General features: G+C 42.4%; 1 protein-coding gene across 6 annotated transcripts in view; it reads left to right on the top strand.

The window, feature by feature from the left end:
- MLLT3 (MLLT3 super elongation complex subunit) overlaps window positions 1–17,689 on the top strand; it is a 388,749-nt gene that overhangs the window by 313,466 nt on the left and 57,594 nt on the right. For all 6 annotated transcript variants that reach the window (XM_073666190.1, XM_073666179.1, XM_073666162.1 and 3 more), the window contains one exon: window positions 3,190–3,265. In XM_073666190.1, coding sequence (XP_073522291.1) covers window positions 3,190–3,265 — 76 coding nt within the window. The remainder of the gene's footprint in view (window positions 1–3,189; window positions 3,266–17,689) is intronic.

The following is a 17,689-nucleotide window of genomic DNA, read 5'->3' as shown; positions in this document are numbered from 1 at the left end:
TTGTGCGACGCAGAAAAGGTGAACGGATGGACTCTACATGCCTGGTTCCCACCATGAAGCATGGAGGAGGAGGTGTGATGGTGTGGGGGTGCTTTGCTGGTGACACTGTTGGGGAATTTATTAAAAATTGAAGGCATACTGAACTAGCATGGCTACCACAGCATCTTGCAGCGGCATGCTATTCCATCCGGTTTGCGTTTAGTTGGACCATCATTTATTTTTCAACAGGACAATGACCCCAAACACACCTCCAGGCTGTGTAAGGGCTATTTGACCAAGAAGTAAAGTGATGGGATGCTACACCAGATGACCTGGCCTCCACAGTCACCAGACCTGAACCCAATCGAGATGGTTTGGGGTGAGCAGGACCGCAGAGTGAAGGCAAAAGGGCCAACAAGTGCTAAGCATCTCTGGGAACTCCTTCAAGATTGTTGGAAGACCATTTCCGGTGACTACCTCTTGAAGCTCATCAAGAGAATGCCAAGAGTGTGCAAAGCAGTCATCAAAGCAAAAGATGGCTACTTTGAAGAACCTAGAATATAAGACATATTTTCAGTTGTTTCACACTTTTTTGTTAAGTATATAATTCCACATGTGTTAATTCATAGTTTTGATGCCTTCAGTGTGAATGTACAATTTTCATAGTCATGAAAATACAGAAAAATCTTTAAATGAGAAGTTAGCCAATATTGATTGAATTTACCGATAGTTTGTGTATGGGGGACTCCCGACTCTTCCCTGTCCACTGATGCAGCGGGAGAGGCGGATCGATGCGTTAGAATTTCAGCCACCGATCCTTTTGTTCTCTCTGGAGATAATCTGCTGCCAGAAGAGTCAGCCAGTGCCTCTCGTGGAGAACATAGGAACAAGCCAAGCATTCTTGTGGTCTGGGGAGTCGGGAAAGAAAGCGGTCAGCCAATTGTAAGGCTGATGAATCTCAACTCATGTTAGTGTGAACAGGTTGCTTGGATGCAGCAGCACAGACAATGAGGAGACTGTGGTACTTAACCAACACTATTTATTTGGCTTACACAGAAAATCTGTCTATCAGTGTGTGGATAGATAGATATATTATACAAAAGTAAGCACTGTATTGGGGGTAACAGTAGAAAGGGCAATACTATATATTATGACACTACCAGAACACAGCGATGCAACTTAATATGATATCTATTCACCGTCCTATTTATGTACACTACCCCCATTCTCTAGCAGTTAACCGACAGTTAATGAGTAATGCTTGGGCTTTGTCTCAGCTTAATGGGTGTCACTCTGTAGGCCCGTCCCATTCGTAGTCTCTATAAGCACCTCTGATCGTTACTCTGGCCCTAGCAGGGGTCACCGGGTATACAGCGTGCTCGTCACACTGGCCATCTCTGTTCCCGGAGGCACGGGCCCAGCCAACACCCTGTATCATATGTCTATGCTGGAAGTAGCAGCCCACAGGAACAGTCCTCTGCTATAGGTGGATTGTCTCCCGGGCCTGGTTCGGATCTGCTCTCAGTCTTTTACTGGCACGGGGCACGGATCTTCCTCACAACTCAGGCCTTCTCTGCCACGGTGTCTTCTCAATCCCCTTCCTGTGGGAACATAGGTTCTCACTATTAGGTTCCTACTTATACAGTTCTCTTTTGCTTTCACTTTTTCTTTCGTCCTTGATCAGCAGGTGGCAGTGTTCACCCGCAGATACTCGGCTTTAAACACTGTTATATGTGTCCCTTCACTTCTTCATCCCCTTACATTAGGACATACAAAGAAAATTCTTGTGTCTGTGGGGATGACAATAATTCAGTAGACTGGCAAGAATGACTGCCTCCCTCACCACCCACCGTTAAACAGTAAGCATCATTTTATTTTTTGTTATAAATCTATAATGTTCATGAAAATCAGCAACTTTGCATCTATCTATCACAGAAATCTGCTTCTTTCTTTGTCATGACTGATCATTCATTCTAAAATTCTCAATTCACTGGGTAAAATCTGTATTCAGTGAATTCAAAGTTTCCTATTGCTGAAGTAGGAGATAGCAGTAGATGCTCAGGAAGTTCTATGGAGGACTATAACTGATTTCTGGAGAACTTGCAGTAGAATGTCTGGGCCTGCTTCTAGCTCCTCCCACCCTCCATAGAATTCTAAAAGCACCAACTGTCATTTTCTTTCCCAGCAGTGGGAAAACCATTCTTCTCTAAAGACAGATTTTACAACTTTTACCCTTGAATTGAGAATGAATGATCAGTCCTGGAGGACAAAGAAGCATATCTCTCTGATAAGATATATTACAAAGTTGCTTATTTTCAGTTGTATCATTGATTTATGAAATAAAAATTAAAATGCCGGTTACTCGAATGTTCATCATTCATGTAATAGATTGTTGGATTCAGCGGCCTCATGCTATATATGCCAACATCATCGCGGAGTCCGTGGTAACGTGCATGATGAATGCAATGTCATCACCGCTGGACTGGCAGGGACCACCAGAGTGGCAGCACTGGAGCATTAGGGAATTTTAAGAAGTGAGTTAAGGTTCTTGTATTGGATTGTTTTTTGATAAGCAATACTGGACAACCCCTTTAAGAGATTATTAAAGAAACTCCACATAATATCGTTCCCTATGCTGCTAGGAACGTGAGCATCTGATTCAGCAACCAAGTCAGCATCTTTGTAATTGTGAGAAAAGGGCTGTGGAAGGCTGTAAATCTGCCGGCTCATTATGAACAGTAACAATGGATTGATTTACAGGGTGTAGCAACTGTGGGGCTTATTTGGTGTATGTGCAGAAAGATGCGGCTAAGCTCTAGGGCTTTTCACTGCTCCCTCGTTACTTGCAGTCTCTAGGCTTCTGCTGGGTATACTGACAATGTAATCCTAATGAAAATATTCCTGAGAGGAGCTGACAGGGCGAGTTGTGAACTCCTTGCCTGCTTGACACTTGTAAAGTATTGCCCCCATAAAGCGCTCCCAGCACTGAATGTAGGGGAGATGCCGTCAGAGTGCAGCTTGTCCCAGATCATCCGTGTAATAAAGGTCCTTATGATTGTACCCCGTATGTATATGATGATGGGGACATTCTAAAAAATGGGAAGATACTTCTGTGGAGTCTCCAATGAGGACTATCCCAGAATCATGGGAGGAAGCTGCTCTTTTAAATGTAACATACAATTGATCTTATTTTTATTTTACTCTTTACAGTCCGGACAGCCAAGCCCAGCGAGTTCTACGTCCAGTTCCAGTTCCAGCTTGGTGCCACCCCATAACCACAGACAAGGTATTAAACTAATAATGACTTGTAATTACTATCCGTCCCATTGTGTGTGTATATATTTGAATATTATCAGTTTTTTTCAGTAGTCATTTCGCTGGTACTGTTCAGTGGTATCATAGGCTGGCAGTCTATTACACTGTCTCCCCACTACTGTTACTTCTCTTATGCTCGTTCCCCCAGAAACATTTACACATGTATGTGCAAGTGATATGAGCAGCTGCTTATTAAGCTTTGTTCCCCTTATATTATCCGGGTGTGTAATACAATCCTCTTGGGACCTAACAGGGCAGTTAAAAATGAGGAATGTAACTATTTTCCTCATTGACTACAATGTGTTGAGATATATATATATATATATATATATATATATATATATATATATATATATATATATATATATATATATATATATATATATATATATATATATATATATATAAAAAATATATATATATATAAAATATATATATATATAATATATATGTTATGAGCTACATGGTTGTTTTTATATACTGGTCACCTTGAGTTACATAATTCTAGCCTTAGAATGTGAAATGTATGTTTCATTGGTTGAGAAATAGATACAGGGGTGTACATAGAAATTATGGGGCCCCATAGCACTAGTCCTCCCCCCCACAAAAAAATAAAATAATATTCAACGGGGTCACAGAAGACCATATGTCTCAACTTTGAAGCCCTTAAAGGGGTTGTCCCACGAACAAAAGTTCATTTTAAGCTATAAATCTTGGAATAATAATAACTTCCACAATTGGATGTGTTTAAATAAAATGTTCCTGTGCTGAGATAATCTTATAAATGTGCACCTGCTGTGTACTGTGTAATGGCTGTGTCTGACCGTACAGGAACATAGTCTGATCATACCACATCTCCTGGACAGGGGAGGAAGCAAAAGAGTATACACAGATATTACAGCAGGGGATCACAAATGATTCTTTCTTTGAGGTAAAACATTTCCCTGCCTGTTTACTTAAAAAAAGAATCATTTGTGATCCCCTGTTGTAATGACTGTATACTCTTTTGCTTCCTCCCCTGTCCAGGAGATGTGGTATGATAAGACAGTGTTCCTGTACGGTCAGACACAGCCATTACACAGTACACAGCAGGGGCACATTTATAAGATTATCTCAGCACAGGGACATTTTATTTAAACACATCCAATTAGGGAAGTTATTATTATTCCAAGATCTATTGATTAAACTGAACTTTTGTTTGTGGGATAACCCCTTTAAAAAATATTTTTTTTCCATATTGAAGCCCCTTGGTGTTCTCACGCACAAAGATACTTTTTGGGGCCATGTAAGGGGTATGATGCCAACAAATATGCCCCCCAAACCCAGTAAGATGGCCCTTACAGTGACCCCAACAAAGCATGATTGCCTCCATAGTCTCCCACACATAGTATGATTGCCCCCACACAGCCCTCCTTATAGATAGTATGGTGGGCCAGTAAAGTCTATGGTTATCCGTATAAAACGGATGAAACACGGAAGACATACGTCAGTGTTCTATCAGAGTTTCATCTGTTTTTATACTGAAATGTAAAGCGCTGCGGAATATGTTGGCGCTATAGAAATGACATTATTATTATAATGATACATTGTTAAGAGTCAATTGATAAAAAGATAGTCTACCTGCTTTTAGTGAAAAAATATGGATGGAAAAAAAAAAAACCATGCCACTAGGTTGACACCTGACAAAATAATTTGGTTAACTTCTATTGGATAGTAACACTCACATGGATGTTTGACTGTAGCCTTAGAGAGTCATTTAAAGATGAGGAGATCACAAGTCGTCCTATTGTTGGGACACCCAGCAGTCAACTTCAAACTGTGGGCGCACATGGGTGCAAATGTTCTATTCCTCTGCAGACCACCATGGAAATGAAAAATGTTCTTATTAAATATAGCATTTTAGGATTGCTACTTCCAATAGGTGGCGTTATAGAGTACAAGTCCTATTTTTCTCTGAAGAGGCAATTTGCTTATTAAATATTACACCAAGTTTATCAAAGTGGAGTATGTGACATAAAATATTTGGTTCATGGTGCTGAGTGAGGTGGACCTGTTAGCTGCACAGGTGTACTCACTCTGGAGCCTTCGCCCTATGCTTAGACTGCTTGGCATGACTCTTCTCTAAGGCAGCACTGCCCACATAACTACTGACGGTCATTACATGAGGCACATGCCGGAATATACTGCATTTTTTAAACAATTGGGGAGACATTTTGTTCTAATACCTATGTAACGATCTTCAATCGTGTTATCTGCTGCCTTGATCGTCACATCTTATGCGTAGGTTTGTGTAAAGTGGGGCTAAAAATGCATTTATACTGCGATGCGCAGTGTTAAACGACCGGCAACATGTTAGTCAGCAGTTGTTTATTAGTCTGTTTACACAGGACGACCGTGATTCACATGCAAACTGATCAATCAGTAATAGATTTCTCAATGTGCCATTGTTCTCGACAGCGCATGTTCTGTTTACACAGGACGATGCGCTGCCAAGAACGATCATCTTTTGTGCAAACAAAAAGCTAATTTCTCCATGGTAAGAACATTTTGCTTGTTCATCTGGTGACCCGCTGCTTCTTTAGACCACACGATTGTGAACGAGCGTTCTTCAGAACACGAACGTTTGTATTCTTTCCTAAATGCAATCCACAGGAGCTTCCCAGATGTTTTCCCCATACTAACTTTTAAGACCTTAATTAAGTAATGTAGACTAAACTCAACAAACTCGGCCGACAATCTAATGGGCATGGGTTTTCCCAATTCTTCCCTGACAGGTGGTGTCAGGGAGATAAGGACCTGGCATGTCCTATTTTGCACTGCTTTTTTTTTTCAGAAATAAGCCGCACCCAGAGGAGTGTGACGGCAGCTTTCTCTTAGAAAACAGGAGCGCTCAGCAGAGACACTGTCCTGTGTATGGATGAGTTGGGAGATGGCTGCTGACAGCTATCTATCGTGTTTGGTGCCCTCTACTGATCACATGGATTCACAGCAGTGCAGCTCCTGCTTACTGATTCTGACTGGTAATCACAAGGGAGACACTGATGGTCGGCTGTGACTTGCCGTACATTAGGGCACAATGACTGACTGGCATAGCGGGAATAGTGTGGCTGGCATAGCGCAGCAGAACAGTAACTGCTATGATCTGGGAGCACTATAGTTGGCATAATGGCTGTGGCTACTTCTATGAGCGACATTGCGGCCGGCATACTTAGGGGCATTGTGGCTGGTAATCTGAAGGGGCCCTGTGACTTGAGTAGTTAAAGGGGCACGTTGGCTGTCAATATGATGTGCTGTGTCTGTACTAAATCAATTGCTCAGAATATCTGCAGTAAAAATATTTTTTTCCTATATTTGTGCTTTAGTTATTCCTGCATCTTGTAGTCCAATACAGTAAATATATATTTTTAATACCTCTTTGCTGAATTTTTACATAATGATTTGCTGGTCAATGCTCAATAATGAAGAGGTAGTGGAGGTGGTAGCTTCATGTGTGAATTACTTGTGACATTTAAGATTGTGCAAGAACTTTTACCAGTCTCCTAATGCTTCTACCACGCAGCATTGTGCGGCCCCCCAGTCCTTTGTTCCATCTGTAGAAACTTAACTACTTGTTTTCTCATTATTGTAAGATGAAAGTCCCCCCATAGATGGAATGACCCTCAGGCAGTGTTGCAAAGGCTCCGTGAGCAGCAGCAAGCTATAAATGATTTTATCATGTAAACTCCAAGCCCACAAAAGGCCTAGACAGAAGCAGAACACTGAAGGAGCGTTTCCAAATCCATGTAGCTGAAAAGGACTATCCATGCCATCTGCAAATTTAACATTTTTACTTTACTTTGTTTCTTTTCTTAGGGACCAGAAATTTTATTTCTGTCTTTGTGAATTTGAAAAGTAATTTATATTTGATGTTCTGCAGCCCATTAAAAAATGATCATATAAATATTAGCAAATTTAAAAAGAGACCAACAAAACCATTTGCTTGATATAATCTTGTCCAAGGAAAGTTGTCAATCAGATCACCAACCCACCCCAATTGGTAAATATGGGCAAGGTCTTTGAAACCTAAATCGATAGTCCCCTTGATATCTTCTATCTATTGCCCCATTCCTAAGAAATCTGTATTTTTGTTCATATGTAAATGAGGTGTTAAGTGCTCTATATAAATCTGTTATCGCTGTAATATTGCTTATATAATCTGACCCAATGATTAAAGTTGTTTTAGCGCACAGTGTATGGCATAAAAAAGTAAAAATAAAAGCAATTCTTGATGTGCTGTTTTTGTTCATTCTGCCACCCCAAAAATCAGTATAGGGCTCGGTACACATTTATCCTGTGCTCTACATTCAGCACTTAACTTGGGCTTTCCTTCTAAATCCCCCAAAAAACGTGATTCAAACAAAAAACCCCAACTGAACCATCCACTATAATGAGATACATGGGAGACACTTTGGACGTCGTCTGGACTCTTTTCCAGCAGTGTCTTTTTAGGCGTCTTTTTAGTCGTCTTTTTAGAGCATAAGAAAGTGGTTGACCACAGTTATGTGCATACTTAGATACGGAATACCACTGGAGCAGAAGTCAGACAGAGTTCAAAGTGACTCTATCTGCCTCATTCCAGTGAATGATTCCAAGGTTTTTCATCTGAATCATATTTTAAGGGGTTCAGACAGGAGTGCTCACTGTAGAGCACAGGATAAATGTAAAAAACTGTATCTTTTAAAAGCAATCAAAAATGTTATGTTCCCCAACATGCTACCAAAGAAAAACTTCAATCATCCCTTAAAAACAAGTCCCTGATCAGGTCCATGATTTGTAATTGGAAAAATATGGTGTTTCCACGTTACTGATAGCGCGAAGGTTCAAAAAGCAACATGTACCCCTCTCTAATAAAATCCAGTAAAATCTGCACTCCCATATCCAAATGGCCCCCTCTCTTCTGAGTCACGCAGTTGGCGCCCAGGTTTTTAGCATTGCTGTAGCGGGAGGAGCCCACTTAACAATTAATTATTTGGTGCTAGAAGATCGAGCTGGGCACAATGTTAGGCCTCTTTCACATGTCAGCGTCTCCAGTACGTGTGGTGACAGTTTCCACACATACTGGAGACACTGACACACACAGACCCATTCAAATGAATGTCTGTGCACATGTCAGCGTGCTTTCACGGACCGTGTGTCCGTGGGCAAAACACGTTGACATGTCCGTTTTTACCTGCTGCACGGGCCGCAAAACGTCCCACACTGATGACATGGATGACATTTGTGTATCATCAGTGTGACATGTACCAGAGTCTGGGAATCAGCGGTAAAGTTAGCGCTGTTCCCAAGCGCTGGGTGCTGAACCCTGCCCTCATCATTGTCCCCTGCCGCCACTGCGATCAGCACCAGCAGGGGACCATGATGAGAGAAGTAGTCTGCTCCCGTTGTCTCCAACTGTAAAGAATAAAATAAAAAAAATCCTTATACTCACCTGTCCTAAGTGTCCCCGCTGTAATCCATGCAACCGCTCAGGAGAGGAGTTGGTGAAAATGAGGGGTGCAAAAAAAAAAAAATCCTGGACAACACTATTAGTAATGAAAGCAAATGACTTTGCCCTACACAACCATCTGGTATCTCTTAGCGATTCCATTAATAGAAACGCCAGCTTTGATCAGTCTGTGGTTGTATTTACTATCAGTTTCAATTAAGTTAAAGAAAAATGTTTTACCAAAATGATTTACTTTGTGAAATCTCACATACTGCATATACCACTTTCACAATTATTATAATTTTTCTTCTACTGCTTAATAACTTTTATGTTTTATAGGGAATCTATAATCCGAAAATGACCTATTGTTGAAATCAGGGTTTTGTGTTACATATGTTTTTAAAGGCTCTTTTTAAAAAACAAAAAAAAACAAAAAAAACCTCATACTGTTTTTTCAGTAAAGGCCCCGTCACACTAAGCGATGCAGCAGCGATCCCGACAACGATACGACCTGTCAGGGATCGTTGCTGCATCGCTAATACATCGCTGGTGAGCTGTCAAACAGGCAGGCTCACCAGCGATCAGGGGAGCAACGATATCGTGGAAAGAATCGTTCCACGATGTCCTGCTCCCGTTACCAGCCTGCTGCAAGCAGGAGCAGGCTGGTAACTATGGTAAACATCGGGTTACTAAGTGCGCGTGTGCCCCTAGTAACCCGCTGTTTACCATGGATACCACTCTGCTACGGTGCGCGGGAGCCTCCGTGCACCGTAGCAGAGTGGTATCTATGGTAAACAGCGGGTTACTAAGTGCGCGCGTGCCCCTAGTAACCCGATGTTTACCATGGTTACCAGCCAGATCGTTGGTCCCGCTGGTCACACACAGCGATGTGTGCTGGCCAGCGGGAGGCCAACGACCAAAAAATGGTCCAGGACACTTTGCAACGATCAGCGACCTCACAGCAGGGGCCTGATCGTTGCAAAGTGTCACACATAGCGACATCGCTGGTGAGGTCGCTGGTGAGTCACCAAAACCGTGACACAGCAGCGATCTCGCTAGCGATATCGCTTAGTGTGACGGGGCCTTAAGAGTTTACAGCAGGACTTCTTATCAGCAGAGGCTGGATTACAAAGGCAAGAAATGCCTATCTAACAGCTGATAAAGGATCCACCAATCACAATAGGGGGATTTCACACTTGACCTTGCTCCTCTTCCCTTCACAGTGCTCTTTGTATAGGCTCATTAGATACTTCAATACAAAAGAAAAGGTCAGGATCCACCTATTGTGGCTATGTACACATGTTGTTTCCTGAAACAATAGGAAAGTAGAGTCCAAATAAACCTAGTGGCCAGTGTGAAAATTGCAAGATTTCTTATTTTTTTATTTTTAATACAGATTGTGGTAAAAAAAAAAAAAACAATAAAGAATATAAAACATTGCAAAAAAATGAAAGAAAAAAAAATACATTTAATACAAATACCTGATTTAAACAATAGGTAATTTTAAGTGATAGCTCCCTTTAAATAAAGTAGATATAAAGTTGGAGAATAAATAAAAAGAAAAAATAAAGCATAATTAGTTTCTCCCTACAAAAACATAAAAATAGTGACCTATAGCAAAAGTGTGAGGGTGAACAATCAGGATAACAAATCAGTTTGATTGCAGGCTTCTCTGAAGCTGGAGCTTTTGTTTGCCTGTTTTTGATCCATTTAGTTTTTGCCGTTCTCTTCTGAGTTCAAGGTCAAATTCTGGTCAAGGAAGCCCTTTTCTAAAGTCTCAGTGAGTTCTATGGTGCTTTCATATCACCCTATTGCCCTTCATTTCTCACTATGTTAAACATTATTGCTGCAACATCCCAAAATAATGCTAAAGTTCGTACTATTTTCTTAATTTTTCAACCTATAGTAAGATGCACAAATCTTATAAATCCTCCACAGTTAGATGAATCATTCTATTCTTCCAGCAAATTCATTTTTACCTGCTATATTTTTTATTACAGTTTTGCATTGGTTTTTTATCAGGTTATCAGGTTTTTTATAAGTATTTGATACAGTCATTCATGATATAATGGGAGGTATTCGTATTAGCAGTTTTCCAGGGCTATTACTTAAAGGGGTTGTCCAGGTGGATGAAAGTCTGCAGTTGGTCCATGTGTCTGCAAACATCTGAATCCTTACAACGCGCACCACATGCTGCAAGATTCTCCGGTGCTGGCGGCAAGCGCGAGCGGTCACGTGACAGCAAGTATGTGATTTGCATACTTCCGGCCACATTCCGATTAGACGTGCATGGTCTCACTCAATACGAATGAATTGAGCATGCCTAGTTGACACGTGACCATATGTATGCAAATCGCATACTTGTGGTCACATGACCACTCACTGTCAGCGCCAGAGAATACTGACAGCTTGCGGTGTGCGCGCTGTGAGGATACAGAAGCCTGTAGTCACTCTGACTCTTTCATCCCAAACCTGGACAACCCTTTAATTCTTACACTGCCAGTGGTTTCTGTTCATTTTGCACCTCAGGTTTTATTTATACATGTCAAAAGTTTGAAAACCAAAGTTACAAAATAAAAACATATATATACCTTTATACCCAAACATTTTGTGATAATGGACACTTTGCACGTTGTCAAAAATGCCACTCAGGACTTTATACACACACAAACGATTAACAACAAGGTTCACCAACTTTGAAAAGTAAGTGCAGCCTTCCCCCTTTATGATTCTTAAAAGTACAAGACCTTGTGATTGCAATTATCTCGATGTGCTATTGACAGCTATGTATACCTTCATGTACCTTATGACAGAAATTTCTTAAAATACATGTATGCACATAAAAATAAGATAAAATATTATATTGGTGTGTGCATGGTTTACGTATCCCGCATTTATCTATACCACCAAGAGGTTGTGCGCTCAAAAATTTGTTAATGTTAGAGCTCACGTCACAACATATAAAAATATAACTTAATCTTTTTTACATGTAACTACCTTCAAGCAACTTTGCATCTAAAGTTAATTATAAGCAAAGCAAGAAAATGTATGTTTAAGTCTAAGAATCCGTTTACATTGACCAAGTGGTGGCACTTAGTAATTGCCATTCAGTACACCTCTGCTGATCAGCGGTAGTTTAATAGTCTGTTTACACAGGCAGACCACAGTAAACGATGAACACTGAACCATCAATACGCATAGGCAGCCATTGTTCTCGGCAGTGTTAGTCCTGTTTACACAGGTCTTTGTACTGCCGGGAACATTGGTCTCTTGCACTGTATAAAAGATCATTTCACCTGTTGAACGAGGGTTTTGCTCCTTCATCAGGTGAACAGCTATCTGTTTGCACTGAAAGATTGTGTAACGAGGGAGTGTTCCACCATAATTTTTCAGTATAAATGTAGCTTAACCCCTTCAAGACCTTTGACGTAAGTTTCCGTCATGGTCGGATAGGGGTTAACGACCTATGACGTAAACTTACGTCATGACGATTGTGCGGGTACAGGTGCAGTGATTGCCACCCGGAGCTCCGTGAAAGTAATAGCCGAAACCCAGCTGCCTCTGCCTGCTCCGCCCCGGGATATCGATCGCAAAATTTATGAGGCTGGGAGAGGGAGGGGGCTCTCTCTCCCTTTCGATCGGCATCATTGCGAGGGCCCGATTGTTGCCATCGCAATTCGAGGTTTTCATGACAGCGTTCGGATCTGGCAACTACGGCAAGCCTGTTAGACCACGCTGACAGCATGGTCTAAGAGGCTTCAGTCAGTGCAGCACTGACAGGCACAATGCATTGCAATGCATCATACCAGCAATCATAGTAATGTAAGTTAAAGTACCACAGAAGGATTAATTAAAAAAAAAAAAAAAAGTTCTAAATTTGTAAAAATACTTAAAAAAAAATAAATCCGAAAATGAAGAGAAAAAAAAATTATACCAATAAATGCATATATTTATATTAAAGTGAACCTGTCATCAGGCAGTGACAGGTTAGCACAGTTACACTGATTAAAATGATACCTCGGTTGATGAAATCCGGCTTGTAGTTGTTGTTTAATCTTTGCAGTTTGGAGATAATGACCTGCTCGTGCTTCGGGGCAGGCCTGTGGGCGGGTCTATTCTTGGTGCTATTTTCTCATATTCATCCTTATTTTAAATACTGCGCTTGAGCAGTTCATATTGTGGTCTTTTAAAAAAAACATTTTTTTTTTTTTTTCTAACTCTAGCAAAATGGCGCCAGCACATGCGCAGTAGCGGCTATCGCTTGCCGATAGATGCTACTGCGCACGCACTGTGCCAATTTTTTTTTTTTTGCTCCAAGAAAATGGCAAGCGAAAGATGCTACTGTGCCGGCGCCATTTTGCTGGAGTTAATTTTTTTTTAAAAGACCACAATATGAACTGCGCAAACGCAGTACTTAAAGTAGGAGACAGGTCACTGAAGGTTCAATGACCTGTCATTTAAGCCCATAAGGATGAATATGAGTAAAGCACACCAAGAAAAGACCCATCCACAGACCCACCCCGGAGCATATCATTACTTAGCAAAATCCCGATAACAGGTTCCCTTTAACACAAAAAAAGGTAAACATGTTTGGTATCGCTGCATCCAGAACGACCCGAACTATAAAACTGCCACACTAGTTAACTCCTTGAGTGTACAAACACCCTACCAAAAAAGACAAGGCAAAAAACAGTTTTTTTTCATCATACCGCCGAACAAAGTGAAATAATCAAAAAGTCGAGTGTAAATAAAAATGGTTTAGCTGAAAACGTCATCTTGCCCCTCAAAAAACAAGCCGCAATACAGCTCCGTCAGCGGAGAAATAAAAAAGTTATAGCTCTCAGAATAAAGCGATGCAAAAACAATTATCTTTTTCTAAAAAAGTTTTTGTGTAAAAATGTCAAAACATAAAAAAACTATATACATGTCCTATCACTGTAATCGTGTTGACCAGAAGAATAATGCTGTTTTATCACTTTTACTACATGGAGAGCAGCATGAAAAAAAAAAAAAAACAATTCCTGAATTGCTGATCTTTGTTCATTGAGCCTCCCAAATATTGGAATAGAAAGTGATCAAAAAGTATTAAGTGCTCAAAAATGGTACCAATAAAATGAAAAATTATAGCTCTCAGAATAAAAAAGTGTCTCTTAGATTGATAGCAGTAAAACAGAAATCTATATAAATCTGGTATCGATGTACAGTGGCATGTAAAAGTTTGGGCACCCTTGGTCAAAATTACTGTTATTGTGAACATTTAAAGGGAACCTGTCACGTCCTAGTAGCTATGTAAACTGCCCCCATTGGCTTGTTTAGTGATGCAATGTGCATCACTAACCAGCTTTTTTCATTAAAATTGGTGGTATTAGAATGTTGTTATATCGTTTTATATACTTTATCCTACCTGCTCTTATTCAGTCATAGGGGAGTGATTCTCTCATTCAGTCATGGGTGGCGCTGCGTTCAGTCAGTGCTGGCGCCACCCATGACATTTGAATACTCCTGGCAAGCGCCATGTTTGAGGGGCGCATGCACATTTGCACACGTCGGGCCGCTGGTCCAACGCGTGCGCACTGAGGCTGCGTGATTACCAGGCTGTCACCTGTGGCTCCCGGCGCATGAGCGGTCAATGTATCGTGCGGTCACCGCTGCAGTGTCACTGCGCATGCTGCCGGCAGCAGCGACCCTGGAACCCCGCTCCACTACAGTTTGGATTATAAGGCGCACCCCCATTTTCCAGCAAATTGTATGTAAAATGTTCCCAATAAAAGCTTCAACTCAATCCACAAAAAATGCAAGTCCCCACTCAGGTCCGTCATTTGTCAATGGAAATATGGAGGGATTCCGCTTTGCTGGGACCACAAAGGCTCTGAAAAAACAAAATGGCTCATCATCCCCTAAAAGAAATCCAGCTAATTCTGAACTCCCAAATCCTAATGCCCCTTTCCTTTCTGAGCCCCACAGTGTGCCTAAACCACATTTAGCATCCACGTTTTGCATTTCTGTATTGATGAGAGCCCGCTTAATTTATGGGATCCATGTCTCCAGAAGCATGAGCTGGGCATAATGTATAGGCAGTACAATGGCAGATGTACAATTTTCACTCTGCAACATCCATTGCTGCTTCTTTTTGGAAAACACCCATGTAATCAAAATGGTCACTACATCTGTCGATAAATTCCCAGAGGGGTATAATTTCTAAAAATGGGGTCACTTGAGGGGGGATTCTCCTCTTCTGCCATTTAGGGGCTCTGTATATGAAGTCCGCAACTTATAATATGAAAATTTGTTCTCCAAGGGTCAAATAATGCTCCTTCCCTTCTGAGGCTCACTATGTGACTAAGCAGTACTGTACAGCCACATATGGGGTATTACCACATTCAGTAGAAATTGTGTGACAATTTTTTTTGCTATTTTACCCATTTCCTCTTGTGAAAATATAAAATGTGGTGTTAAAACAAAAGTTTTGTGGTAAAAGTGTAAGTATTTTTTCTTCACCACCCAATGGTATCAAATTCTGTCACCCACCTGTGCTGTCAATATGATCACTGCACCCCTAGATGAATTAATTGAGAGGCATAGTTTGTAAAATGGGGTCGCTTATCAGGGTTTCTGCTATTCTGGCACCTCAGGGGCTCTGCCAATGAGACATGGCACCTGCAAACCATAATTACAAAATCTGCGTCTTCCCTTCTGATCTTTCCACTGTGCCTGAAAAGTCGTTCCCAATTATATATAGGGTATTGATGCACTCAGGAAAAAATTGAACAACAAACTGAGATCATTTTTTTTTCCAGCAGCAGAAGGGAAGGAAGGGAGACACAGATTCTCTACTTCGTGGGTAGGCGGAGCCCCATAGGATAGTCACCTCAGATTGGAAAAAGACGACCGGCCCCTCCAGTATATAGGCTCCTCCTACTCCCATGTTCATCAGTCTTTTTATCTGAGGTCTCAGAGGATAGTCGCTGCTTCGGCAGCTCCTCAGAAGAGTTATTTTATATCCAGCGAGTCCTGGACCCCCCGTGGTCTAGAGGTCTCTGGGGGTCTCGGCGCTGCTGAGACCCCTGACCCTCCCCTGGCAGCTCTGTGTAACCCTTGAGGAGGTTCCCACTTATGCCTGCCGGCCCCGGGGGATACAGGGCGCTCCCTGGCGGAGGCGCACACCACACATCTGAGAGGGTCCCTGCGTGCTCTGCCATAGGGGGGAGCAAAGGGCCATGGCGCCACACATCCCTGAGGATCCCTGTGGCGTTCAGCCGGGTAAGTGCTCTTTGGTCTAAAGAGTATCTTTGACGGCTATTGCAAGTGTACTGCCTGTGTGTTTCTTGTCTATTTCAGACGCTGCCTTGACTGGGGAGCAGAGACGGAGGCCAGTAATTTTTATGTTATTTTTTATTTGCGCATGCTTTTTTGTTTTTGCTTCCTGCCTTCATTGAGGCAGGAAGCTCCCTGTATTGGCGCGCATTTTCTTGCTTTTATTGACTTGCTTCCTGCCTTCATAGAGGTAGGAAGTTTTCTGCCCTCATTTTTGTTGTTTGAATAAGGCGGGGGCGTGGCTTAGCGTCTCCTGGCTTCCTGCCGTCATTACTTAGGCAGGAAGCGCTTGGTTGAGCGTGCGCTGGCGGTCCCTGCTTCTCCCTCCGGCGTCCAGCGGCGCCTCCTGCTCTCTGCTCCCCGCTCCCCGTCCGTCCACACACTTAGGAGGAGCGGTCGCCGCAGTACCGGTGAGTCCCCTCTGCCTCTGGCAGGGGTTCTTTGTCAGTGCTGTCTCTCCAGGCTACCTATTAGGAGTCCTCGTGAGCACTGCCGCTTTCTCTCCTAAAGCTATTTACTTCACTGACCTTTTAGGCTGTGTAGTATTATAGTTGCTGTGATGTTAACCCCTTCTGAAAAAGTGGAACTTTAGGGGAAACACATGGTGTTTAAGGGAGTTTCCCCCTATTGATTTTTTGCTCAGCATTTCTGGGGTAGCTCTTTTCTAAGGGTGAGCTTTAACCCTTCAGAGCCTGTCGCAAATATATCAAAAAAAAAAAAAAGTGAGTTTTGAAAACAGGCTGTGCAGCTTTCACACCTTTTTGCCATCCTTGTTGTACATCCTGGCATCTGGTGTGGGTGGCATGTCGGATCAGGGGCCTGGGAGTGCGGATCGGTCTCCTGATCCGTTTCAGGTTCAGTCGCACGCCTCTGATACACTCAGGCCTTCTACTACATCAAGTTCAACGCTCAGTGATGTTAAGGTGGAGGTGCTCACTCGCTCCATTGATAGTCTCTCTAGTCTCCTGGGACAGTGGGTGTCAGCTAGATCACACCCAAGGCCACGAGGTAAAAAGCGCCACAAGACTATGGTGGCGTTGTCTCCCTCGCAGAGCGCATCAGAGGCTTCGGATTCACCAACAGATTCGGTTGATGAAATTTCTGAGTCCGAAGAGGAGGATCAACAGGATCGCTCTGTTTCTCTTTCTGGTCGCGTAGATGGGCTTATTAAGGACATGCGGGAAGTATTAGAGCTGTCTGAAGAGCCGACAAGACCGTCTGTATCAGAAGACGCGCCGTGTTCGTTCTACATTACCTGCGCATGAGGAACTTAACGAAGCGGTGGAGAAGGAGCGTCAGTGTCCGGATAAACGCTTCCGAGGATCGCTTTTTTTTTGATGCCCTATATCCCTGTGCCAAGGAGATGGTTACTAATTGGGTTCCCTCTCCTGAGGTGGATATATCTCTGTCTCGGCTGACCAAGTCTTCCCTGCTTCCTGTTAAAGGGAGAGCCAATCTTCAGGATCCTTTGGACAGAAGATCGGAGTCAGCGGCGAAATCCATCTTTGTAGCCGCGGGTCATGGTTTCCGAGCGGCCTTGGGGGCCATGTGGGCCGGTGAGGCTTCTCTGCGGTGGATGGATCAGCTGCGTGCGGTGTGGCAGGATGGGACTTCGCG

Source organism: Phyllobates terribilis, unplaced genomic scaffold (assembly GCF_046119375.1).
Source record: "Phyllobates terribilis strain yellow unplaced genomic scaffold, ASM4611937v1 Scaffold_1__5_contigs__length_1240528914, whole genome shotgun sequence".
Taxonomy (NCBI): domain Eukaryota; kingdom Metazoa; phylum Chordata; class Amphibia; order Anura; family Dendrobatidae; genus Phyllobates; species Phyllobates terribilis.
Note: the sequence above shows the minus strand (reverse complement) of the source record. Positions and strands in the feature narration are given on the sequence as shown.